Source organism: Biomphalaria glabrata, chromosome 7 (genome assembly GCF_947242115.1).
Source record: "Biomphalaria glabrata chromosome 7, xgBioGlab47.1, whole genome shotgun sequence".
In the NCBI taxonomy this organism is placed as follows: domain Eukaryota; kingdom Metazoa; phylum Mollusca; class Gastropoda; family Planorbidae; genus Biomphalaria; species Biomphalaria glabrata.
Window position 1 is genome coordinate 32,702,425 of NC_074717.1, and position 27,263 is coordinate 32,729,687.

At 30.5% G+C, this 27,263-nt stretch overlaps 1 protein-coding gene across 2 annotated transcripts; it reads left to right on the forward strand.

Annotated features, from left to right (window-relative positions):
- LOC106069328 (gamma-glutamylcyclotransferase-like) lies at positions 1-27,231 on the forward strand. Of its 2 annotated transcripts, none has more exons than XM_056034887.1 (4): positions 1-322; positions 19,486-19,717; positions 21,381-21,529; positions 22,431-27,231. In XM_056034887.1, exons 2-4 carry the CDS (start codon positions 19,586-19,588, stop codon positions 22,717-22,719), a joined length of 570 nt encoding a protein of 189 aa, XP_055890862.1. In that variant the 5' UTR covers positions 1-322; positions 19,486-19,585; the 3' UTR covers positions 22,720-27,231. The 2 variants fall into 2 exon arrangements, with proteins under 2 accessions (XP_055890862.1, XP_055890863.1); XM_056034888.1 differs by lacking the exons at positions 19,486-19,717; positions 21,381-21,529; positions 22,431-27,231 and adding exons at positions 4,061-4,343; positions 4,762-4,907; positions 5,433-18,565 and having other exon boundaries at positions 17-322.
- The last annotated feature ends 32 nt before the right edge of the window (positions 27,232-27,263 follow it).

Genomic DNA, 27,263 nt, shown 5'->3' on the forward strand with positions numbered 1-27,263 from the left:
GTGACTCAGCGATTTGGTCGCAATGATAAACAAACAAGCAAACAGAAATTAAACGCTGTGAATTTAGCCTAGATTGAATTACAACTTTTAAATGTTGATGCACTAAAAATAAAAAAGGAACCCACCAATTTCATCTAAATTCTTTATTATTATTACAAATAGACCTAATATTATTTCTATTTTAATAATGGTCCTACATCTGTGTTAATAAATTTGGCTCATTAATAACATTAAAATCTGGACAATCGGGTGAACGACCCTGACAATCACAGAAACAGCTGTGATGTCAGAAAGTTGGAAACAACCGATGTCTTTTTAAAAGGTAGGTAGCTAGATTGTCTAGATCTAAATCATAATTATAATAGAGTCTAAGTCTAGATTCCAATAAAAAATCGTAGATTACAAGTCTAGATACCGATAGATCTAGATTATTCTAGTGTTTCTAGATCTAATCTAGATCGAAGTCTAAATTATAGATGAGATAGATTTGGTCTATCATTATCATCATATCATGTCAATCAATCATGATTATAACTAACATTAATTATAATCATGATACTCTATGTCGACTATAGACTATGTCTATGATTAGTATGATAGATTTATTATCATATAATATAGTCAATATAGATAGATCTACTCTAGAATCTAGGCTAGTCTAGTGACAGTCTAGTCACTAGTCTTAAACTTTAAACTTAAGTTATAAGTACCTACAGCCTACAGTAACATAGATCTAGACCTAGATCTAGATTCTAGATCTACTAAAACTGTGTGTATTTAATTTGGACATTACATGAATTAGGACATTCTCTGTTTTTGTGGTCATTACATAATTATTTTAATATTTATTATAAAACTAGCGCGCTGTATAGTGTATAATACTATAATGTGCTTGTCCATTTTCCAATGATTCTGACTCAATTTCCTTCCATTTAGCTGTTTTTTTATGATGTTTTTTCCTATGTTACCCGGATGACTTTACCTCTTCCTAGGCCTAGGGTTAACACTATAAGTATAATTTTTGATTCCCTAAGTCTATACTACTAGTACTAATGAGCCTGGCAATATTAAAATATTTATTCTGTTTTTGGAGCTGATTTATTTGATTCGTTAGTCAAGTTGTTTGATTCCATCAAAAAAAATTAAAAAAATAGGGTGTCCGAATTAAATTACCATTTTCTTACCAAAATTTATTTCAGACAGCCAGTTTTGGACATCAATCAAATCAGTGTTAATGATCTTATATTATATTTGTTCTTTTGTTGTTATTTTTATAGAGAATAAATGGGCAAATGTTTTGAGTGAGCTTGGTACATTGAATGAAGTTAAATGCTTAGATCTAGACCTACTAGATAGATCAAGATTTATATAGAGAATATAGAGGATTCAGTTATGTAAGAATGGCTATCCTAACCTGTACTATACTACAAAAGATTATCTGTATTAGAAATTTATTAAATTAATTAACAAAAAACACAAACCTTCAACACACATCTTATCATGCAAACATAAAATAAGTCTAAAAGTCGGTATAGAAGTCAGTATCCCAGTGACCTAATTTAGGTAGAATAAGTGTGTTCATATTTTTATTTTTGTGTTCATATTTATGCATAATTTGTGAGGGGCTATGCCTGGGGATCTTAAAATTTAGTTAATATTAATATAGAATTAAAATCTGAGTTTATTGATGCCTAAATATAGAGACTGTAAATTATGGTGTCCGGAATCAAATAATGTGGGCCTCTTTGACCTTAAATAAAATAGAAAATATAGGTTAGGGGTACAAATATAATTAGTAATCCTTATTCTCCTTAAACTAAAGAAGGATTTTGATACTTCATTTTCTTTTCTATGTCGAACCATTGTAAAATAATGCGCTGTCAAAGTCATACTTTCAAATTTGGGCCTATAGGTGTCCGAATAACATATAAACTACTCTATATCTACTAGTCATTATAGAATATATATACATAGTAGACTCTAGATCTAAAATCTACATCTAGATCTATACTTTACTATTTTAGAGTATTTAGACTTAGATTCTATATTTCTATATAACTCCAATCAGGTAATATTTAATGTGAAATACAAATTCGGAATTTTATAATATATATAGAATCTATATAGATTATCTGGATCTAGAACTAGATCTAGTAGATATACATTGTTTGCTAAGTCTAAAATATACCTATCTAGATTCTCTCTTGCTCTATCTACAACTATCTAATCTAACATTTCTTTGTAATCCTCAACCTACATTTACCTATAATCTAGAGTAAACTTCCACTTGCAGATACTGTGTCATGTTTATATTTTTAACTGATAACTACAATGCAAGAATGCAAAAAAAATATGCTTATACAATACACAGATATAAAATAATACATTTCATTTTTCTAATGCTGTTTATTCCAGTAATATATTAATGATAACATTTCTAACCTGGTTTACATTTGATTTGTTATAGTGTCATATCCAGTATTTCAACTGGTTGGTGAACTTGATTTAACCCCGTTAATTTCTCACACATCAATGATAATATAATAAAGCATGCTTCATTTTTTATCATTTTGTCACACCTGTTATTTCCCCTGGTTGGTCAGCCTTGATTCTACTTTCTCTGATATTCCCTTTTCGCTGGTTTAACTTTCTCTACACACATTTTGGTTTGTCTAGAAAGTGTGCTGCTTAAAAAAAAAAAGAAAAAAGAAAACAAAAACAATAATAAATGCAGAAATTTTAACATTTATACAAATTGATATGATATTTATAGACAATATATCTATATATCTATAGATCTATACAGCTTTTTCCATAGATTCCATTTACAATATAAATGACATTAAGGACCCTGGGCAGGACTTAGGGCGTGAATGTTAAAAAGATATATTTTTCAGTCACTTTGATAGTTAAAGCCTATATCCTTAAATAATATGTTAATAATATTATCATTGACAGTTTACATAAAAAAAGGCCATTCTTAAAGAGATTTAATATACATTTATTTTAAAAAAAAAAGCTTAATTGTAACATTTTCTTTGGTATGAATCTCATTTGATTAATATTATGCATGCTTAAATTATTGCAGCTTTAATTTTGCATCTCTACAAAATTTCCCCCAAACATTATAACTCTGATGTTGCGTTGACTAAAACATCTTTATGAATTCATGTTGTTGTTTTTTTTAATTGAAATAAAGTTAGTTGTATATTGCTGACGTGTACATTTGTTATTTTGTTGTGCATTGTATCATTCGTGGTGTACCTTTTTTTTTAATGTTGAAGTAAGGCCTTTTTTTTTTATACATAATTTCACTTATCATTAGTGGGAAAGCATGACCACTAAAAATAGATATGTTGATGCTGTAAGACTGTTAAGTATGAACAAGTTTTAAAAAATTTGAAATATAATGAAGAGCATATATACCCTAAGCCTAAAGTTTCTGATAGACCTTGTTGATAGCCAAGCAAAGTAGAATATAAGTAGAAGGGCTGATATTTAGATATCCATAGCATGGTATTACTGGCAGTACAGATAATAATGTGTTAATACATACTAATAAAACTGACTTCTGTACCTAATTACTTTGTCTCATAACATTTTTCATCAAGTGTACCCTGCTCTGTACAATTTGATGTTCATTCTGGAATATACTCCCACACCTGCAGTTACAATTATAAATTTGATTAGAGTGTAGAGTATAAAAGAAATAATTTATTTCTTAGTTTAAGATTTTCAAATAAAACAAAATTGTAAAGAAAATTTAGACCAGAAAGAGGGAAATTAGGCAGGACAAATTTAGTATGACATCTATTATGAATTTCAAATCTCATAGATGTCTAGTCTCTTGAATGACTAAATGATGCCAGTACATACATGTGTGGACAGTTCTAAGTTTGTTGAGTAAATTTTTGATAATTTAAAAAAAAATGGAATATGGACATTTTAAATTTTAACTTCGGATGCTAATTTGGAGAAAGGAAATATATGAACAGGAGATGACAGAAGCCTTGATGAATATCAGGGTGTCTTTGTCATAGTTTTGCTTATATTTCCTCAGGTATCCGAGACCTGAAGAACTGTCCATCACACACTTTCTCAACATTTGCCCTAATCCTTAAATGCAGATGGCAAATATTATTATTGAACAATTGAGTGTCTTCTCACTAAATAAAGCTGAACCCTGACTTTAGATGTCCCCTGCAGAGAAGTAATGTTTCACAATGAATGGGGAGCTGAAACCAAAAACTTTTAAATATTTTTCGTATGGCAGCAATTTGTTGAAGGAAAGGATTCTCATCAATAACCCAACAGCACAAGTTTTTGGCACTGGAAAGCTTCATGTGAGTCAAAAGTATTGCATTTTTAGATTGTTATTTTTAGTAGTCTTCATTTGTTCTTTTTCAAATCAAAAGCCATTTTATATTTTAAAGCATTATATTACATTCAATTTAGTGGCTTTAGTTCTTTTCCTTTGAGTACTGCTGAATCAACCCCTTTTTTTGTGTTTTCCAAAAGTAATCATACTTAAATAGTTACTTTACTACTCAGCACCATGTTCCTTAGACAAGATAAAGAATCTTCATAATTGTGCTGGCCAACTTTATCTTTATTTATAGAAACGGGTGAACTTTATCTTCAACCAAACTTTAAAAAAATAAAAAATTATCACTTAGTGGCTAACTAGTGTTCAAATGATTTTCCTAAAAATATAATTTTCTTATGAAATATGTAATCAGCTTTTAACTTTTATTTCACTAGGGCTATCATTTGAAGTTTGACACACCTGCTGGTTGTGGAAAAAGTCGATGGTATGGTGCAGCAGCAACAGTTCGTCCAAAAGAAGGAAGCTTTGTATATGGTGTTATTTGGGATGTTAACCTTGAAGATATGGAAAAACTAGATAGGTAGTACAAATTGTAGATGATAAAATTTAAATTTGCTAATATTTTTGTTTTTAGAAGCCCTATGTGTTCTTATGAAAATGATTCTCCAAGATCCCCACAACTATTTTTAAAGTTGAAGATCTAACTACCACTTTGCTTTAGATAAGTAAAACATTCAGTGGTATTTCATAATAGATAGAAGTGGATTTGCTTATTACTTCTTATACAAAATATAACTTTGAAGAAACGTGAAGAAAGCTATTTTATAACTAGATCTACACACATTTTAAACTAAATTAGGGATTATTTCTATATGGGCGCACATGGTGGCTAAGTAGTAAAGTGCTTGCCTAACAACCTGAGAGGTTACAGATTGGAATCTCTGTGAAGACTGGGATTTTCAATTGATAATGATATTTACATCATCTGCCCTATAGATCACTTTACATTTTATTAATTGAAATAACTGAGATTTAATTGTCTAATAGATCATTATACTTTTTAAAATGTTTATTTAGAAAAGACTTTTTTTGTTTTGTTTGACAGTCAAGAGGCTCATTATTACCCTATTGAAGTAGAAGTAGAACATGATGGACAGATGGTGAAGTGCAGAACTTATGAGATGCAAAAAAAGACAACTGGATACTGCCTTCCAAGCCCTCACTATAAGAAGGTCTTAATAGATGGAGCTCGTCAGAATGGTCTGCCTGAAGAGTATGTAGAATATTTAGAAAGCTTTGAGGACAATGGTGTGACAAAGACTCCCCCCAATTACCGTAAAGTCATGGATATGGTTGAAACATTTAGAAATGATGAGGACAATAGCAACGATGCAGACAAATATCGGAAAAATTCTTCATAAAAAGTTCAGCATTTTATTTTATTTAAAGCAATGTTCAATTCAGTGGTGTGAAAGATGTGCTTGAAGTCAATATCTGTACTTGAGACTTTTTTTTTTATCAAATGAAGCCATTCGCTCTTAAGTTTATTTAGAATTTATTTTTTTTATCATTGACAAAATGAAATTTGACAGTACTTTGATTCTCTTTTGCTAAATCTATCCTTCCCTTTGATTGAAGAGAAATAAAAGTGTTTCATTTGAATTGATTAGTTGTATTCCACGGATACCTTGTAAAAACAAAAATTGGTTGTTTTAAACATCACCTTTTTTTTCTTTTCTGTAAACCAACGACTAAAATAAAGACTCAAAGCAACAATGTAACAAGCCAGTCTATTAGTGTAACAAGTCGATTATGAAGATGGATCTCAATTCTACTTGTATGAATAATTAGGCCCCATAATATTTTATACTGAAAAAAAAAATATCTTAATATGAAATTACTTTAATATGTTTTTGGAAAAAGAAAATTTACCTTCTTCGCTAAGTGGCTGATTTTGCCTTACATTGTACATTTAAATATCCTGACATAATCTAATGAACTATTATGTTGTTGGAATGTTGTTACTGTCATCCACTTGTAATAATTGGTCACGCTATCTTATAACTAATATTTAAGTACAGGGACAGTATAAAGTAAATGGAGAGGCCCCTACACTTTTTTGAAAGCTTGAATGAAATCCATTGATTAATAATAATACTTAATCTAAAAGCGTGCCATAGTTTGGAGAAAAAAAAAGATACTTGTAAATTTTATCTAATTTTCCTTCTTTTTGTTTTTTAATTTAATATTCATATTTTAGTTTTAAAAAAGCATATTTTAGAGTTTGTGGAGGGTAAGGCCATGGGTCAATGCACTGCCATAAATCTGGGGCTTCATTTGTATATTTCAAGCATGCTATAAAAAAAAAGTGGATACTTCTTAACCATGATACTGCTGCCAACAGTAAGATTTTAAGCACTGGTATTGTAAGTATAGTTTATAAAGACAAACAAAAATTAAAAGTTGATTACCCTTAGCCCCACTTGCCCTCATCAAATCCAGCCCTGTTAAAGTAGCATCTCATTAAGGTCCATACATTCTTAGAGGCAGTTCTGTCATGATGAATGACAACAATATAAGTTTAATCAATGTTTAAAGTGATGTTAGCTTCAAGTAGACTTATAGATTTTTTTTGTGCAAATTTATCTAAATATCTCTTTACTAATTGATCATTCAGATTTTGTTTATTATATAAAAGAAATATCAATATTCACCAAACTATTTATTCAGGAATTAAAATAATAACAAGGATTAACCATTTAAAAGGATGTATAATAAAAGCTTAAGTAAAGAAAATATTTAGGTTAAATGTTTTTATCTAAGCATACTCATCTGCAGTTCCTGTTATTAACCTTTAACTATAAAGCTCTCTTTAAAAAAAAAAAAAAAAAAGCAAACCTTTTTTTTAAAAAAAAAAAACCAACTACATTTCTTGTAAAATCATTGTTCATGTTTGAACTGTTGGAGTCAATGCTAGACATAAATTTGTTCTATGAAATAATTCATTTTGCTTTTATTACTCAGTCATTGTAGAAACAATAAATTCTTAGTATTTTACTGTATTAAGATATTAATAGATAAATATTCCTAAACAATGTGTATCGGCTAACATAATGGAGACACTATCTATTGTATATATTACTGTACATCAATTGATACAGATCTTTAACACTGTTTTTAGCGGCCCCCGTAAGGGGAAAAAGCCGCTATTAGGTTTGTGCAAAATGTCCGTCTGTCCGTCTGTCCGTCTGTCACACTCAGATCTCAAAAACTAGAAGAGATATGAAAAATATTATTTCATCATTAAATCCGGCTTGAAAAGTTTAGGTGCAACGGCTACTTTTGGTTTTCTAAAAGCAAACCGTTTAATTTATAAAATTAATTATGCAAGCGATTTTTTCATAAAAATACACCAATTCTAAAACAATTACGTAAATGTAAGGGAGGCAATGTTACAATATGCTAACAAAGATGGACAATTTTTGTGTATTTTCAGTATCACTAAGTCAAATATATTTTTAAAATGTACAGGAAATGTTTACAACAAATACAAATAATAGTTAAAGACGTTTTTTCTGGTCAACTAGCTGCTAAAATTAAAAGAAAACATTTCTGTTTGTTTATAAAGGCTAATAATGCACTTTGTATGTAAATATCACGCACATTTTTTTAAATGGACTTTTTATGCAGCGATTTTCGTGCAGTAGCGTAACGTCGCAACATGATCAGGTGCTAAACCAATTCCTTAAACTTTTTTTAAAAATCAGATTTTATTTATTTTTTGTTTAGTGCCCCCATCCGAATAAAAGAAGCTTATTTTTGTGCGTTTTGTCTGTTGGTCGGTCTGTCCGTCACGATTAGATTTAAAAAACTAGAACTCTAAAAGCTATTGAAAATCTGATTTACCCTTTAATGTTCCTCCCATAACATCTCAATAGTTTTAAGTATCTAAAATTGATTGTTCCGGATTTTTTTGTGCAAAACTAATCAACGCCAACAAATGTTTGTTTGCTCTTCTAACTTATATTACATTCAATTTCCATGCTTAAACGTTGCAAAAACACATTATCAATAATATGTTGTTCCGTTTTTTATGTAAATAGCATATTAATGCTAAATCATAATCTCTATACTGACTTATATTTCATTAAGTGTAAAAATGTTCCGGATATTGTTTTATAAAACATGAATTATGCCTAATGATTGTTTGAAATCGCATAAGGCTTTTAAAAAAAGTAATTTACTAGAATTGATTACTGAAAATTACTTTTTAGACATTTAATTTTCTTGTAAAACATAACATAGAAGTTTTGTAATCGATAAAGAAAGTTCCGGATTTTGTTTCTTACAAATCGTCGCCAGAAATTTCCGAATTTATTTAAAAATCTACTAACGCCAAATAATTGTTTGAACTCCCTCTTCTAATTAATAAACAAATAATCTTCTCATTTACGAAATAATGTTTTAATGGATTTTTATGAAAAATATTTTAACTCACTACTCTCTTACAGTACATTTAACTTTCTACCTAAAACATTAAAAAATCTAATTATCGTTAATATTATGTTCCGATTTTTAAGGAAAACGGAATCCAAACACCAAAGTAAGGTATGAAAATCTCTCCACGTGGCTGTAGTACATCTCATTTTTATACGAGACCATCCAAAAAATTTAATTAACGGTATTACATTTATCTGAAATTCTCTTTTTCTTTTACTATTTATACAAACATCCGGAACAATCTATTATATAAACTTTTCAATTGTGTTCATACCTAAAAATTATTGCGATGTTTTGAAACGTAAAATAAAGGTTAATCAATTTTTAATAACTTTTAGTTGTTTTTTTTATATCAAGATAACGGACAGACCGACTGACAGACAAAACGCAAAAACAATGTGGCTTTGATCCTTTTTAAATAATATCTATTAGAACTCAGTGCACCAATGTCTATGAACCCTCGTTAAATATCTCGTGTAAATAAAGACATTTTTTTTTATGGTACCGGTACTAGCCTATTGTGAGGTAATGGAATTTTTTTTCTTTGACGTCATATGAATGGACTCTTTAAATGTAATGTTAAAAGAACGCACTCGGTGCACCAATCTCTATTAACCCTCGAAAAAATTGCTTGTATTAATGAAAACATATTTTAGTCTAACTAAGCCGTGTGACGTAGTGTTTTTTTTTCCTTTGACGTCACATGGAATGAATTCTTTAAATGAAATGCTAAAAGAACGCACTCGGTGCACCAATGTCTATGAACACTCGAGAAATGGCTCGTGTTGATAAAGGTGATTTTTAGTCTAGCTAGGCCTTGTGACGTAGTGTTTTTTTTTTCCTTTGACGTCATATGGAATGAATTCTTTAAATGAAATGCTAAAAGAACGCACTCGGTGCACCAATGTCTATGAACACTCGATAAATGGCTCTTATAGATGAAGGAGATTTTTAGTCTAGCTAGGCCGTGTGACGTAGTGTTTTTTTTCCCTCTGACGTTATATGGAATTAATTCTTCAAATGAAATGAAAAAAGAACTCGGTATAGTAATGTTTATTAAGCCTCGTTATGTGACTCGCGTTTAAAAAAGGAATGATATCTTGATTTAGATCTAATCTAGATTTTTTAAACTAGATCTAGATTTTTATTACAGTATATCTAGATCTGGATTTATATTCTAATTAAAATTATTTTAGAGTCTAGATCTAGAATTTCTAGATCTAGTTTAGACTAAAATAGACTAGATTAAGATGTAGAATTTCAATTTCTAAACTTAAAGTGTAAAAAAAAAAGTGTAGATTTTCATTTCCAAACGTTTTGATCAATATTGTAATGTTTTAATATACTAAAACTAATCTACTATTTTTTTATTAAATTTAAATTTAAATTTACGGCAAATGAATCTTTGAAACATTATTACTTTTGACCATCGGATGGCTGCCTGGTCGTGCGGTTTGCGCGCTGGACTGTCGTTCAGATTTATGGATGGCCCAGGGTTCAAACCCTGCCCGCTCCCATCCCCCGTCGTCCTGCGGGAGGTTTGGACTAGGAAGTAATTATCTTCAACTCTGAAGGAACATCCGAAACGTGTAAAACATTTTACATCAAAATTAAATCACCTCTTGAATATTATTTGCGAATATGCAGATCCGACAGGGATCCGACTTCGACGGGGGCCGCCTCTGAGTTTGTGTAACACAAACTCTCTTTGTAATCTTGTTAGCGGCCCCCGTAAGGGGAAAAAGCCGCTATTAGGTTTGTGCAAAATGTCCGTCTGTCCGTCTGTCCGTCTGTCCGTCTGTCACACTCAGATCTCAAAAACTAGAAGAGATATGAAAAATATTATTTCATCATTAAATCCGGCTTGAAAAGTTTAGGTGCAACGGCTACTTTTGGTTTTCTAAAAGCAAACCGTTTAATTTATAAAATTAATTATGCAAGCGATTTTTTCATAAAAATACACCAATTCTAAAACAATTACGTAAATGTAAGGGAGGCAATGTTACAATATGCTAACAAAGATGGACAATTTTTGTGTATTTTCAGTATCACTAAGTCAAATATATTTTTAAAATGTACAGGAAATGTTTACAACAAATACAAATAATAGTTAAAGACGTTTTTTCTGGTCAACTAGCTGCTAAAATTAAAAGAAAACATTTCTGTTTGTTTATAAAGGCTAATAATGCACTTTGTATGTAAATATCACGCACATTTTTTTAAATGGACTTTTTATGCAGCGATTTTCGTGCAGTAGCGTAACGTCGCAACATGATCAGGTGCTAAACCAATTCCTTAAACTTTTTTTAAAAATCAGATTTTATTTATTTTTTGTTTAGTGCCCCCATCCGAATAAAAGAAGCTTATTTTTGTGCGTTTTGTCTGTTGGTCGGTCTGTCCGTCACGATTAGATTTAAAAAACTAGAACTCTAAAAGCTATTGAAAATCTGATTTACCCTTTAATGTTCCTCCCATAACATCTCAATAGTTTTAAGTATCTAAAATTGATTGTTCCGGATTTTTTTGTGCAAAACTAATCAACGCCAACAAATGTTTGTTTGCTCTTCTAACTTATATTACATTCAATTTCCATGCTTAAACGTTGCAAAAACACATTATCAATAATATGTTGTTCCGTTTTTTATGTAAATAGCATATTAATGCTAAATCATAATCTCTATACTGACTTATATTTCATTAAGTGTAAAAATGTTCCGGATATTGTTTTATAAAACATGAATTATGCCTAATGATTGTTTGAAATCGCATAAGGCTTTTAAAAAAAGTAATTTACTAGAATTGATTACTGAAAATTACTTTTTAGACATTTAATTTTCTTGTAAAACATAACATAGAAGTTTTGTAATCGATAAAGAAAGTTCCGGATTTTGTTTCTTACAAATCGTCGCCAGAAATTTCCGAATTTATTTAAAAATCTACTAACGCCAAATAATTGTTTGAACTCCCTCTTCTAATTAATAAACAAATAATCTTCTCATTTACGAAATAATGTTTTAATGGATTTTTATGAAAAATATTTTAACTCACTACTCTCTTACAGTACATTTAACTTTCTACCTAAAACATTAAAAAATCTAATTATCGTTAATATTATGTTCCGATTTTTAAGGAAAACGGAATCCAAACACCAAAGTAAGGTATGAAAATCTCTCCACGTGGCTGTAGTACATCTCATTTTTATACGAGACCATCCAAAAAATTTAATTAACGGTATTACATTTATCTGAAATTCTCTTTTTCTTTTACTATTTATACAAACATCCGGAACAATCTATTATATAAACTTTTCAATTGTGTTCATACCTAAAAATTATTGCGATGTTTTGAAACGTAAAATAAAGGTTAATCAATTTTTAATAACTTTTAGTTGTTTTTTTTATATCAAGATAACGGACAGACCGACTGACAGACAAAACGCAAAAACAATGTGGCTTTGATCCTTTTTAAATAATATCTATTAGAACTCAGTGCACCAATGTCTATGAACCCTCGTTAAATATCTCGTGTAAATAAAGACATTTTTTTTTATGGTACCGGTACTAGCCTATTGTGAGGTAATGGAATTTTTTTTCTTTGACGTCATATGAATGGACTCTTTAAATGTAATGTTAAAAGAACGCACTCGGTGCACCAATCTCTATTAACCCTCGAAAAAATTGCTTGTATTAATGAAAACATATTTTAGTCTAACTAAGCCGTGTGACGTAGTGTTTTTTTTTCCTTTGACGTCACATGGAATGAATTCTTTAAATGAAATGCTAAAAGAACGCACTCGGTGCACCAATGTCTATGAACACTCGAGAAATGGCTCGTGTTGATAAAGGTGATTTTTAGTCTAGCTAGGCCTTGTGACGTAGTGTTTTTTTTTTCCTTTGACGTCATATGGAATGAATTCTTTAAATGAAATGCTAAAAGAACGCACTCGGTGCACCAATGTCTATGAACACTCGATAAATGGCTCTTATAGATGAAGGAGATTTTTAGTCTAGCTAGGCCGTGTGACGTAGTGTTTTTTTTCCCTCTGACGTTATATGGAATTAATTCTTCAAATGAAATGAAAAAAGAACTCGGTATAGTAATGTTTATTAAGCCTCGTTATGTGACTCGCGTTTAAAAAAGGAATGATATCTTGATTTAGATCTAATCTAGATTTTTTAAACTAGATCTAGATTTTTATTACAGTATATCTAGATCTGGATTTATATTCTAATTAAAATTATTTTAGAGTCTAGATCTAGAATTTCTAGATCTAGTTTAGACTAAAATAGACTAGATTAAGATGTAGAATTTCAATTTCTAAACTTAAAGTGTAAAAAAAAAAGTGTAGATTTTCATTTCCAAACGTTTTGATCAATATTGTAATGTTTTAATATACTAAAACTAATCTACTATTTTTTTATTAAATTTAAATTTAAATTTACGGCAAATGAATCTTTGAAACATTATTACTTTTGACCATCGGATGGCTGCCTGGTCGTGCGGTTTGCGCGCTGGACTGTCGTTCAGATTTATGGATGGCCCAGGGTTCAAACCCTGCCCGCTCCCATCCCCCGTCGTCCTGCGGGAGGTTTGGACTAGGAAGTAATTATCTTCAACTCTGAAGGAACATCCGAAACGTGTAAAACATTTTACATCAAAATTAAATCACCTCTTGAATATTATTTGCGAATATGCAGATCCGACAGGGATCCGACTTCGACGGGGGCCGCCTCTGAGTTTGTGTAACACAAACTCTCTTTGTAATCTTGTTAGCGGCCCCCGTAAGGGGAAAAAGCCGCTATTAGGTTTGTGCAAAATGTCCGTCTGTCCGTCTGTCCGTCTGTCACACTCAGATCTCAAAAACTAGAAGAGATATGAAAAATATTATTTCATCATTAAATCCGGCTTGAAAAGTTTAGGTGCAACGGCTACTTTTGGTTTTCTAAAAGCAAACCGTTTAATTTATAAAATTAATTATGCAAGCGATTTTTTCATAAAAATACACCAATTCTAAAACAATTACGTAAATGTAAGGGAGGCAATGTTACAATATGCTAACAAAGATGGACAATTTTTGTGTATTTTCAGTATCACTAAGTCAAATATATTTTTAAAATGTACAGGAAATGTTTACAACAAATACAAATAATAGTTAAAGACGTTTTTTCTGGTCAACTAGCTGCTAAAATTAAAAGAAAACATTTCTGTTTGTTTATAAAGGCTAATAATGCACTTTGTATGTAAATATCACGCACATTTTTTTAAATGGACTTTTTATGCAGCGATTTTCGTGCAGTAGCGTAACGTCGCAACATGATCAGGTGCTAAACCAATTCCTTAAACTTTTTTTAAAAATCAGATTTTATTTATTTTTTGTTTAGTGCCCCCATCCGAATAAAAGAAGCTTATTTTTGTGCGTTTTGTCTGTTGGTCGGTCTGTCCGTCACGATTAGATTTAAAAAACTAGAACTCTAAAAGCTATTGAAAATCTGATTTACCCTTTAATGTTCCTCCCATAACATCTCAATAGTTTTAAGTATCTAAAATTGATTGTTCCGGATTTTTTTGTGCAAAACTAATCAACGCCAACAAATGTTTGTTTGCTCTTCTAACTTATATTACATTCAATTTCCATGCTTAAACGTTGCAAAAACACATTATCAATAATATGTTGTTCCGTTTTTTATGTAAATAGCATATTAATGCTAAATCATAATCTCTATACTGACTTATATTTCATTAAGTGTAAAAATGTTCCGGATATTGTTTTATAAAACATGAATTATGCCTAATGATTGTTTGAAATCGCATAAGGCTTTTAAAAAAAGTAATTTACTAGAATTGATTACTGAAAATTACTTTTTAGACATTTAATTTTCTTGTAAAACATAACATAGAAGTTTTGTAATCGATAAAGAAAGTTCCGGATTTTGTTTCTTACAAATCGTCGCCAGAAATTTCCGAATTTATTTAAAAATCTACTAACGCCAAATAATTGTTTGAACTCCCTCTTCTAATTAATAAACAAATAATCTTCTCATTTACGAAATAATGTTTTTACGGATTTTTATGAAAAATATTTTAACTCACTACTCTCTTACAGTACATTTAACTTTCTACCTAAAACATTAAAAAATCTAATTATCGTTAATATTATGTTCCGATTTTTAAGGAAAACGGAATCCAAACACCAAAGTAAGGTATGAAAATCTCTCCACGTGGCTGTAGTACATCTCATTTTTATACGAAACCATCCAAAAAATTTAATTAACGGTATTACATTTATCTGAAATTCTCTTTTTCTTTTACTATTTATACAAACATCCGGAACAATCTATTATATAAACTTTTCAATTGTGTTCATACCTAAAAATTATTGCGATGTTTTGAAACGTAAAATAAAGGTTAATCAATTTTTAATAACTTTTAGTTGTTTTTTTTATATCAAGATAACGGACAGACCGACTGACAGACAAAACGCAAAAACAATGTGGCTTTGATCCTTTTTAAATAATATCTATTAGAACTCAGTGCACCAATGTCTATGAACCCTCGTTAAATATCTCGTGTAAATAAAGACATTTTTTTTTATGGTACCGGTACTAGCCTATTGTGAGGTAATGGAATTTTTTTTCTTTGACGTCATATGAATGGACTCTTTAAATGTAATGTTAAAAGAACGCACTCGGTGCACCAATCTCTATTAACCCTCGAAAAAATTGCTTGTATTAATGAAAACATATTTTAGTCTAACTAAGCCGTGTGACGTAGTGTTTTTTTTTTCCTTTGACGTCACATGGAATGAATTCTTTAAATGAAATGCTAAAAGAACGCTCTCGGTGCACCAATGTCTATGAACACTCGAGAAATGGCTCGTGTTGATAAAGGTGATTTTTAGTCTAGCTAGGCCTTGTGACGTAGTGTTTTTTTTTTCCTTTGACGTCATATGGAATGAATTCTTTAAATGAAATGCTAAAAGAACGCACTCGGTGCACCAATGTCTATGAACACTCGATAAAAGGCTCGTAATGATGAAGGCGATTTTTATTCTAGCTAGGCCGTGTGACGTAGTGTTTTTTTTTTCCTTTGACGTCATATGGAATGAATTCTTTAAATGAAATGCTTAAAGAACGCACTCAGTGCACCTAAGTCTATGAACACTCGATAAATGGCTCTTATAGATGAAGGAGATTTTTAGTCTAGCTAGGCCGTGTGACGTAGTGTTTTTTTTCCCTCTGACGTTATATGGAATTAATTCTTCAAATGAAATGAAAAAAGAACTCGGTATAGTAATGTTTATTAAGCCTCGTTATGTGACTCGCGTTTAAAAAAGGAATGATATCTTGATTTAGATCTAATCTAGATTTTTTAAACTAGATCTAGATTTTTATTACAGTTTATCTAGATCTGGATTTATATTCTAATTAAAATTATTTTAGAGTCTAGATCTAGAATTTCTAGATCTAGTTTAGACTAAAATAGACTAGATTAAGATGTAGAATTTCAATTTCTAAACTTAAAGTGTAAAAAAAAAAGTGTAGATTTTCATTTCCAAAAGTTTTGATCAATATTGTAATGTTTTAATTTAATATACTAAAACTAATCTACTATTTTTTTTATTAAATTTAAATTTAAATTTACGGCAAATGAATCTTTGAAACATTATTACTTTTGACCATCGGATGGCTGCCTGGTCGTGCGGTTTGCGCGCTGGACTGTCGTTCAGATTTATGGATGGCCCAGGGTTCAAACCCTGCCCGCTCCCATCCCCCGTCGTCCTGCGGGAGGTTTGGACTAGGAAGTAATTATCTTCAACTCTGAAGGAACATCCGAAACGTGTAAAACATTTTACATCAAAATTAAATCACCTCTTGAATATTATTTGCGAATATGCAGATCCGACAGGGATCCGACTTCGACGGGGGCCGCCTCTGAGTTTGTGTAACACAAACTCTCTTTGTAATCTTGTTTATATTTATGCTTGCAGAAAAAAATAATAAACATTTATGGCTGTGCTGTTATTTAAACATAGTGCTTGAAAAAAAAAGTTGTTTTTTTTTCTTATATACCGGTACACCTTTATATCTGTATATATATATATCTTTGTTTCTGTGATGTACTTGTTATCATTGACATAGTAATTGATTTATTAAACTAATAGATGGCTGTAAACATGCAACAGTTGTAGCTTGGTGTTTTTTGTTTAATTCATTTTTGAATTCACTTTTGTTTATTTGTTTGACATTAATTGCTTTTCTTTAATAAATCATTCAATGAATACTTCCTAAAATGATGTGCACATTTTCTTTTTTTTTCTTTTATCATGATCATCTGTTGTGACATTGAGTGGTCTTGTTTTGTTTTTTTCTTCTTCCTTTTTGTTTAAAGAACCCAACCACATTACAATGAATACATTAGTAATTAGTAAGAAAACATTTGAAATTGAATGCTGTTTTTTGCAAATGTTATTCATTTGAAATCATATAATGTATAGAATAGCAGGCTGGGCAACCCTGTGAAGCAAATAAATTTAGAAGCTCACAGTGTGCAAGTAACATGAAAAACAACTTGAAAACAATTGAATGAAATGATAAACATTATTCTAACTCTTCAATTTTTGACATTTGTGAAACAGTATCAGTTTTTTGTTAAAGTAGAACATCAATGCCCAACTAATTGTAAGTTTTACTTTTTTTTTTCTTTTACCAGCAGAACTAAAACAAAAAGGTTTTAATTTTCTTGAACGAAATGATTATTATGGAGGGTAAATGAAAGAAATAACATCACATTTATATTTTCTAACAAACACAAAAAAAGTCCTTTTTTTTAAAAAAAAAAAATTGATCTGTGATTGTATAAAATATCTTTTTAGATTTAAAAATATTCCACTGTTTTAAGTGGATGTTTTTTTTTTTGTTTTGTTTTATATAAATTGGACATGTTAACAGTGCACCAGCTGGCTACTGAAATACCATCTGACAGCATTATTGATTAACTTACAAAAAAAAAAGTTACATTTACATTATATACTTCTTTTTCTAACATTGGCAAGTTGAATGAGTGCAACAATTGTGATCTAGTTAATCCATAATTTATTGTGTATATCTTTAGTTTTGAGATATTTTTGAAACCAGTATGAGTACAATTTTACAGAATAGAATGTTTTTCATGTGTTGGACTTTCCATATTTTTCCTGAAATGATGGCCATAGAAAGATTTATTGTTTAATTAGAAAATTGCATTGGTCAGCTTAAACAACATAACAACTATTGAATAAAATTATTCTGCCAATCGATCTGTAGGTCTTAAGTAAAAAAACACAACTTAGTAATATTTAAAATGTATAGACCCAATACTTGTTTTTTTTTTGTTTTTATTTATTTCAAGAAACAGAATTAAGAGCTCATCCCATCCTTTATTGATTAATAATATATCTGTATCATCATTGCAGTTCTAAAACCTTTCTATATGAAATGCATTTCAGATTCAATAAAATTAGGTAATTATAAACTGCAATAAATTTTAGTTCATTTTTGAATGGATTTTTTTTTTAACCTGTACTTAAACAAATGTTGTTTTTTTTTGTTTGCATTTTCTTCTTGTGTGAGGTTTTAGTAACTATGTGTGGACATGTATACATATTCAAAGCATTATTTCAAAAATGCAAACAGTCAATGTATCTAATGTATTCAGCTATATATTTTGTAATATTTACCTGATTAAACTTTTGAAACCATTTTTTTGTGTTATTTCTTGTATTTTTAGATAATCTTCCATTGTAAATCTCAAATTTATTTATTTCTATAATTAATTTCTTAGTTATTTGTTAGCTAAGAATGCTAGTCACACTCATAATAAAAACATGGCAAACAATCTAGAAGATCCATTTTTATTTTACTAGTTAGTAAGTTGTAACATTTTCTAAATTTATCAATCAACAATTTATTGTATCCTTGGTTGAGCATTGCAAGTTAATGCTAACTTTAACCATCCAAGGGTTACAATTGGTTGCTGGTATTGCCTTTGTGTCATTGAAGTAAAAATTCTCTTCACTAAGGGTGTTAAAGTCAGGTTTCAAAGCAGGCCTATCATATATGTTTTGCTGCATTACTTAAAGACACTAGGCACGGTGACTGAGTGGTTCTAAACCGGGGTCCTGCATTTGAATCTTGGTGAAGACTGGGATTTTATTTCTGGATCTTTAGGGCGCCCCTGAGTCCACCCAGCTCTAGTTGGAGTTGGAGAAAAGTAAAGGCAGTTGATCCTTGTGCTGGCCATGACTACCTCATTAACCATGGGCTATGGAAACAGCTGACCATTACATTTTGGCCTATAGATTGCAAGGTTAAAAGAGGAACTTTAACACGAAAACATAAAAAGTTTTTTGCTTTTCTTATCCATTCTTTTGTTGAAAATCTGTAAATCTCTTGGAAGTTTTAATAGAAATAACATTTATTTTAAATTTGTGGTAAAGATTGTAAAAGTAAAGTAAGAAACAAAAATGACAGCGAGGCAAACACAAACTACTTGTTACATTACATATATAACAAAAACTAGTCTAAAAGATCACACTATTTTATTTATATATGAAAATAAAAACAAATGTAATTAAATGTTAATGCTTGACTATTTGGTTGTTTTTTGTTCATGCATCACAGAGGAATCCCTTCCAAGAGCAGAGAGTCTTAAAGAATTAGATGTGAGCAATAAGCAGAGACCAGCCAGTCTGAAGAAGTCTCTTGCATCCTTAGTGTGAAGATGAGTGGAGAAATCCAAAGAAATGATCACAACAGTACATTTCTGTACTTTTCTTATGGAAGCAACTTAATGAAAGAACGAATTCAGATCAATAATCCTACAGCTGAAATGTATGGAGTGGGAAAATTGACTGTAAGTTCCCTATACTTCATTTCAACCTCAAAAGTTAACTGTAGTGTGTTACATTTTTGTTGAAGTAATAATTATTTTTTGGAAATTTTTTTATAAACTTCATGGCAAACAGAAAATGGCATTGATAAATTGTATATACTTTTTGAATTGGCTGTCCTTTGGATTTGTGCCACTCTGCCACAAATCTTTAACTTGACCAGCCTTGTCAACAAGTAGGCATCAAAATTAAAACCTATTTCTTTGACAAACACATATAGAGGATAATTTAAAAAGAATGCACCAAAATCATCACACATTTATTCATTTCTAAGGCATTGTAATGGAATTAATTAGTGGTCATTTGATACAGGAGTTATTCTTGTTAAGCTGTGTGTCAGTTTCAATTTGTCTTTATAGGAAAATCGTTTGTTTTTTTATCCTCAAAATGGCAACTCCTCAGCAGAAGGCATTTTGTGTGCTTGAGTTTGTGAAAACAAAGGCAATTCTCACAGATGGTGGGTTAGACAGTTTAAAGAGATCGGATGCCTGTGTAAAGGAATGAGTTCTGGAACAGAACGTGTTTCAGAAGAGCAAGTAGAGAAGATTCTTGATGCGCTTGAGATGAGCCAGCAACATGTTGAGCAAGTTGTTAGCTTGTGATTCCTCAAACCCCTGTCAGGCGTGTGTTAAAAAGATTACATATGAAACCATACAAACTTAGTCTTGTCCAAGTACTTATTAGTATCAACAAGGACATGGGAAGGGAATTCTGTCAGTCAATGCTTGTGATGGTAGAAGATGATGAGACCCTCTGTTCACGTCTAGTTTTTAGTGATGAAGTGACATTCCACTTGTATGGCACAGTTAATGGTCACAATGTTTACATTTAGGAAACAAATCCTCCACATGAAACAATTGAACATTAAAGACATTGTCCTAAAGTGCTGATCTTATAAAGTCCTAATCTTCTATGCTGTGTCTCAAAACAAGATATATGGTCCCTTTTTCTTTGAAGGAAACACTGTTACAAGACAAGCCTAGCTTGTAAGGCTCCAAAACTGGTTGTTTGCTTTACTGTAAGCTGATTGAAATGACTTTATTTTTCAACAAGATGGAGGCACCGCTACATTGGCATCTCAGGGTTCAAACTTATCTGAATGAAAATGTGCTTTAGCAGCAGATAGTTAGAAGATGTGTATAGACCTTGCTCTCTGCGGCATATCAGCTCCCCAACCTCACTGTGTCTGATTCTTCCTGTGGGGATATGTTCAAGACAAAGTTTTTGTTCCACTGTTGCCAGTAAATATCAATAACAGGAAAGTGCAAATCAACACAGTGGACTGGGAAATCTTATTGTGAGTTTGGGAGGGATTTTCTTATCAGCTTGATGTCTTAAAATTATATACCACACTTGTATCAAGCTAGGTATCAAAGTTTAAAATTAATTTGTGAAATATAGCGCAATGGTTTTGGCACATTCTTTTTTTAATCCCCGTGTATATCTATCTTATAAATTACAGACTTGCCATCTTAATGGAAGACAATTTTTATATATGTTGTGAAAAAAAAAGGTTGTCACTTAGGAAAGGTTAATAGCTGCGCTTAACTGGACATTTATCCTATATTTATAGTAAAAAGGGTAGCAAGGTTCTTCATAGTCTGTCTTAAATTTACTTGGTTTCAGGGATGGCACCTGACCTATGATGTACCCTTAGACTATGAGCCCAGTCAATGGTATGGGGCCTCTGCTACCATACGCCCTGGAGGATCCAATGATTATGTCTATGGAGTTGTTTGGAAAATTAATTGTGAGGATATGACATACTTAGACAGGTACGCCAAGTCACTAGTAAAAATAAAAAATTAAAAAGAAGAACAAATAGTCATTTCTGATCAAGTTACAATAGGCTATTTCACCTTCACATTTCCCAGTCTGTAAGACAAGTTGGGGAACAACTCATGATCTGATATTACCTTTTTTTTACAGTCTCTTCTATAGACAGGCCTGTTTATTCTTTATTGTTGTTTTCCCATTGCTTCCTCTGTCTGCCTGGTACTGTTCCCCACAAAAAGTCTTTGTGGAGTTTTGTTATATATGGCTGTACAGTCTTAACATCCATTTTTCAACTGTGGTCAGAAGGTCATCACAGAGTTCTATTGCCTTTTGATCAATGCCCTATTTACAATCTTGAATCTGCTATTGTTTAGAAGGACAGAGTTTGACTAGAAAGAAGTGAATCTCACATAGCTCAGTTTCTACTACTTGGCCCATATTCACAAGAACAATAGTTGCCCATTGTGACCTTACCATCGCATGTGGCATTTCTATTACTAGACCCATTATAAACACACATTAGTCCTTCTAACTCTGATTTCACTTATAGATAGTGGTGCGTTTCATCATCAGCCTCATTATTGTTTAAAGAACTGCAAAACACTATTCCCACTCTAGTCATTGTTAATAAAAAAATAAATAAAAAATCTTTCCCCATCTTACTTAAATTTAACTGAAATATCAATTAAAATGATTGAGCCCTCAGGTAATATAGTTAGTATGTACATTAAACATTAAAGTGATATCTAGTTGTATAATATTGTGAATTAAACATTTTAAATACTGGTAGTGAAATTTGACAATTAACTAAAACCTACTAAATGCATGCCAGTTAATTAAGTAGGCTACAGTTTGTGTTCATTTCACATATGAAAATTTTTTTTTTTAAATAATTTCTAGTCAAGAAACTAAGTACAAACCCATAGAGGTGCAGATTGAGCTGAGTGATGGACGCTTGGTGAAATGTCGTAGCTATGAAATGCATCAACGGACATCAGGCAACCATCTGCCCAGCCCTCACTACAAAGAGATCATTGTGAGAGGAGCTAAACAGAACAATCTACCTGAAGATTATATACGCTACTTGGAAGGTTTCCCTGACAATGGGCTTGCTTCTCCACCACCCAATTACCTCAAAGTTATGGATGTGGTCAACAGATTGGCCTCCCAAAGCAATAATAACAGTTAACCCCTTGGTCATCTAGGAGCATGATATGGGGTGAATTATTCTTAGTTCTTGATTTGATTGCAGATCTCTGTGGCTTGTTCTTTTCACTTCTAGAGGTAGCACAGTGTATTTTTTGTTTTCATGTACTCCAGTCTATGGCATCTAATAAATGTTTGTCTTGATTGAGATCATGTACCCCATATGTTACCATAAAAACAACCTTTTGGCTTGCTCTAACAAATAATGCCATCAGAGAATGCTTTTCATTGAATAATTATTTATCTGTATAAATTTGGATTTTGTGGTTCTGGGAACATAAAGACATTTGAACAAACATGCTGCTTAAAGTGTGAATATTTCTTAATATTATACACATCATTTTGTTAACAGCCAAAATTAGGATAGTGTCCAATATCGATGAGATGTTTAATTTAATTATTGGAGAAAATCTGTATTTGAGGAATTGCATTATTTCTGTGAGCAAGCCATTGAATGTGCAGCTCTTTACAAATTAACTGACCATCTGTCTTTATTTAAATTATTATTTGTTTCTGTCTACATTTCACACACTGTTGTGTGTCATGACCCCACAGTAAAGGTGTGTGTAATTGTCCTAAAAGACTATAGAGGGTTTAGAAATGAATTGGAGTGACTTTATGAACACAAAAGAATCACATTTTTACTTTTCAAGGTCAACACACAGCTGCTGCACACTATGATTGTTTCCCCAAAAAATAATTATTAATGACTTTCAAAAGTGTGTCAGATTCAGTAGTATACATTGTGTGCCATTCCTTCCTTGACTGCAAAATGCTTGTATTTTACCTTGATTTTGTATGTTAAAAAACTTTCTTAAATCGCTCATTTTTTGTTCTTGTATTTTTGTATTGATACTATTCATGTGACAGCTCACTTTATTTAGTTTTAACATTTCTTGTTGCTGTGGACTTTTTAAAATTGAAGTGGAGTTTTAATTTATTGCTGTACATTTATATGCCAAATAGGTAATCACAGTTTTTCCCCAATAGGCTTTTGAAATATGTATCTCCTTTTTTCTTCTTCTGGAAATGTTATCAAATCAGTCTTAATATTATAAAATGTTACATTATGCAAAAAATGTTTAATGTTTATAAAATTGTTTTGTTAAAGAGAAAGGCAGTTACTACAGGGCAGATGGATGTAAATGTTATATATATTTATGTCCTTTTTTTAATTTTCAAAGTTTTAAAACTTTTTTAAAACATTGTATTGTAAAACAATCTTTTTAAAACATTTTTTATTATTTTTAGAATCCTTATATATGGGTCAGATTTTTTTTTACACCTCAATGATATTTTTTAAATTGAATATATTTTGTTATTACAAATTATAGCTATAAAACTTATTTTAGATAATTTTGTGTATTATAGTTTTAATTTTTTTTTAAATAAAATTGTTTTTGAGCATTGTTGCATTTTAAAATTCAATAGCATTTACTATGTTCAAATGCTGAGTACATTTAAATATGGCAGTGTCAGGAATACATATCAATTAATACCGGTAGTTTGTTTATATACAAAGTTAAACTTGCCAACAATTTATAAATTGGAATATACTGAATGAAAATGTGTTGAACTTAGTGAAACTATGTTCCTAATTATAAACTCTAATTTATTATTCTAACTAATAATTGTTTTTTCTCAAAATATCATATGTCAATTTTCTTATAGTTTTATTTTTTTTCAATTACAGATATCAAATTATTTTTCATAATTCAAACTAAATAAATTTTGCTATTGTTTACCTTTCATTAATGTGTTTTTTCATATAATTTATTTTAAAACAAATATGTGTACCTTTACAAGTATCAACTTGAACTTTATTAGTTGAACATTTGTGCTTTATAAATACAATAGTAGTTTAGGGATTTTCTTTTCAATTTAGTCATTTTTTTTTAAATGTTGTGTAACACAATTTAAAATCAAATAATTTACAGAGTAGACACTTGAAAGTAATAGAAACTTTTTCATATTCCTTAATATTTTAAGACATGCTGGATATGGTTTTGAGGTATTTTCTAATTTCCAACTGTCTGTGACTTCATTGAAATAAACATTATTGTTAAGAACTAAATGTACAACTAATGCAAGGTCAACCAATGTACTGTGATGCTATGACATTGTATTCTCATCATTCATCCAACTGTATGCATCAACTCTGTTCTTTAAGTGCCTCTTGCCTTATATTAACATAATAAACTAGCTATATAGTCATTATAATATACATTTTATATAAGTATAACTTTGTTGAAGTTCTATGTGATTGAGCTCAGTCTTTTTCTATTTACTGTATGCATGTAATTATGTCTCTTTTTTTTTTTTTTTTTGACAACCTGCCCCCTCTCTAACACTCCATTCATCTTTAGTCCTAGAGGCATAGAAGCATCACAGGTCCTTTGATCAAAACAATTTCTTTCTTGACATCTCTATTTAAAACAAAATAGTTCCCATCTCATTCTTTCCATTTCAAACACCTGTTCATTTTTTGAACTTTCTCCTCTGTATGTATTGTTGAACAATGTTGTTTGACGTGTAATCTGTTATGATATACCTCAATATTAGCTCTACATTTGTATAGGGCCTCTGTTACTGTCTGTTAAGGTTCTCAATGCAAGGATCATGTAAAGGGTACTATTCTATACAACCTCAACATGTTGGATAAAACACAAGCTCATTATAACTGCTACAACATGTTAATCCAAAATACATTTTTCAGCTGGAACTGACAACAAAATGTGTGATACGTGTGATTGATTTGTATTTATCCTGTTTGTACTTGTATTGGCCTGTATAAAACTGTTTTCTTGCCTAGCAATCATATTTAGCAGTCAGCATTGACCAGTGTTGCTTATTTAAATATTCAGTTTCAAAAAAATGTCTGTAGTAGCAGTATATTAAGAATTTTCTAAGAAATTAAGACCTTTAATTTTCTTTAGTACTAATATTTGAAAGCATAGTTCCTTTCAAATACAAGATAGATTTCTTGAATGAACCAGGAAAACTAATGGCTAATTGAAATCTTTAATACCGTAGTCAAAGACAAGTAGACTAACACATTTAGAAGTGTGGGAACAATAATATTCTTTTTTTTTTTTTTGAAGGATTTTCAAGAAATAGAAAGGTAAAAATGAGTAATATTTGGACCAAGGGCCTAGAGAGTTTTATCAAAAAGAATTAAAAAATAAAATAACAGTTCATTAATCATTCAAGTATACAAAGACATTTAGTCTTAGCTCATTGAACTGGCTGCACATGATTTTGGTTGGATAGGTGAGTTTTGATTTAGAACTTTTGAAGTACATCTCTGTTTGACTGTTCCATTACTGTACTTGATATAAATCTCTACCACTTCAGAGTCACCATTCATATTTGCCAATATGCATTAGCCTTAATTAATGGTAGGATATGTTTAATATATATATGCATAATCATTAAGTACTGGTCAAGTAAAAATAAACCCACTTCCTGACTGTAATCAAAAGCTTTGTAAAAGGTAGTGTAGGCGTATGTACTAGTAATAAAGCATGTCTCTTCAGCATCTCACCATCTAGAGGCTACTTACCAACAAGATTTGAAGTGCGTGTTGATAGAGCTAGTAGCTGGCTCAATACTAAAGAGATACATTATTAATGGCATTTATGTCGGTAATAAAAGGGTAGCCTCCAATTGTTGTTTTAGCTACGGTACCTGTTGCTTCATCTGCGAGGTTTTAAAATGCTATAGTAGGAGACTAAGTTGTAGTCTTTCCTTTTCTATTAAAGAATTAATTTTTTTCATTTTGTGTTAATTTATTCTTTTTTTTTTTTTCTTCCATTCAGACTCAACTTTTAATTGATTTTTAAACCTTTTTTTTTTATCTTAGCTTTGTATTGTGATCACTTTATTTTGTGATTTTGTGATCTCTCTTTTATCTATTATACACCCTCATGTATTTCTTTTGTGATGAATTATATCTTCAATTTGTATAGACTAAAAGATGATATATAATTTATTTCTATTTACATAATTTGTATATACCGGTACATATAGTATGATACTGTTTCAGATGTACTTTTTAGTCTGTTATTTATATACACTATTTAGAAATCTTTTTTTTCAAACATTGTACTTCTTTTGTATATTATCAAAACTTGTTTGTAGTCTATATGAGTTTAGTGATTCACAAAGAAAAAAAAGTTTATAAGATGTGACATCTATAAAATAATGTCAATATGGTGCATACATATGTTATTAGGATTATACCTATGTAACCATTGAATACACAGAAAGAAAAGTATGAATTCTGATCTGTATCCTCCACCTGCTTGTATGCCCGTTTATATAACTATATCTATATAGAGCATATATTTATCTTTTCACTTATTTATTGTTGGTAGTTTTGTGTGTAGGTCTATACTTTTCTGAGTAGCCATTCAATGTTCATAGAAGGTTAAGTTTCATATCACAAAAAAATAGACTAATTTGATGAAATAAAGATTCTTTGAAAAAAAGTAAATTTTAAGACTTTTTTTTTAAATTGCAGGATGT

What these genes read in the sequence shown, in the direction of transcription:
- LOC106069328 (XM_056034888.1), top strand. Translation starts at nt 4,224, where the DNA reads ATGAATGGGGAGCTGAAACCAAAAACTTTTAAATATTTTTCGTATGGC. An exon ending in TTGGCACTGGAAAGCTTCAT is followed by an intron (nt 4,344 to 4,761) that starts GTGAGTCAAAAG and finishes TTATTTCACTAG; the next exon opens with GGCTATCATTTGAAGTTTGA. An exon ending in GATATGGAAAAACTAGATAG is followed by an intron (nt 4,908 to 5,432) that starts GTAGTACAAATT and finishes TTTGTTTGACAG; the next exon opens with TCAAGAGGCTCATTATTACC.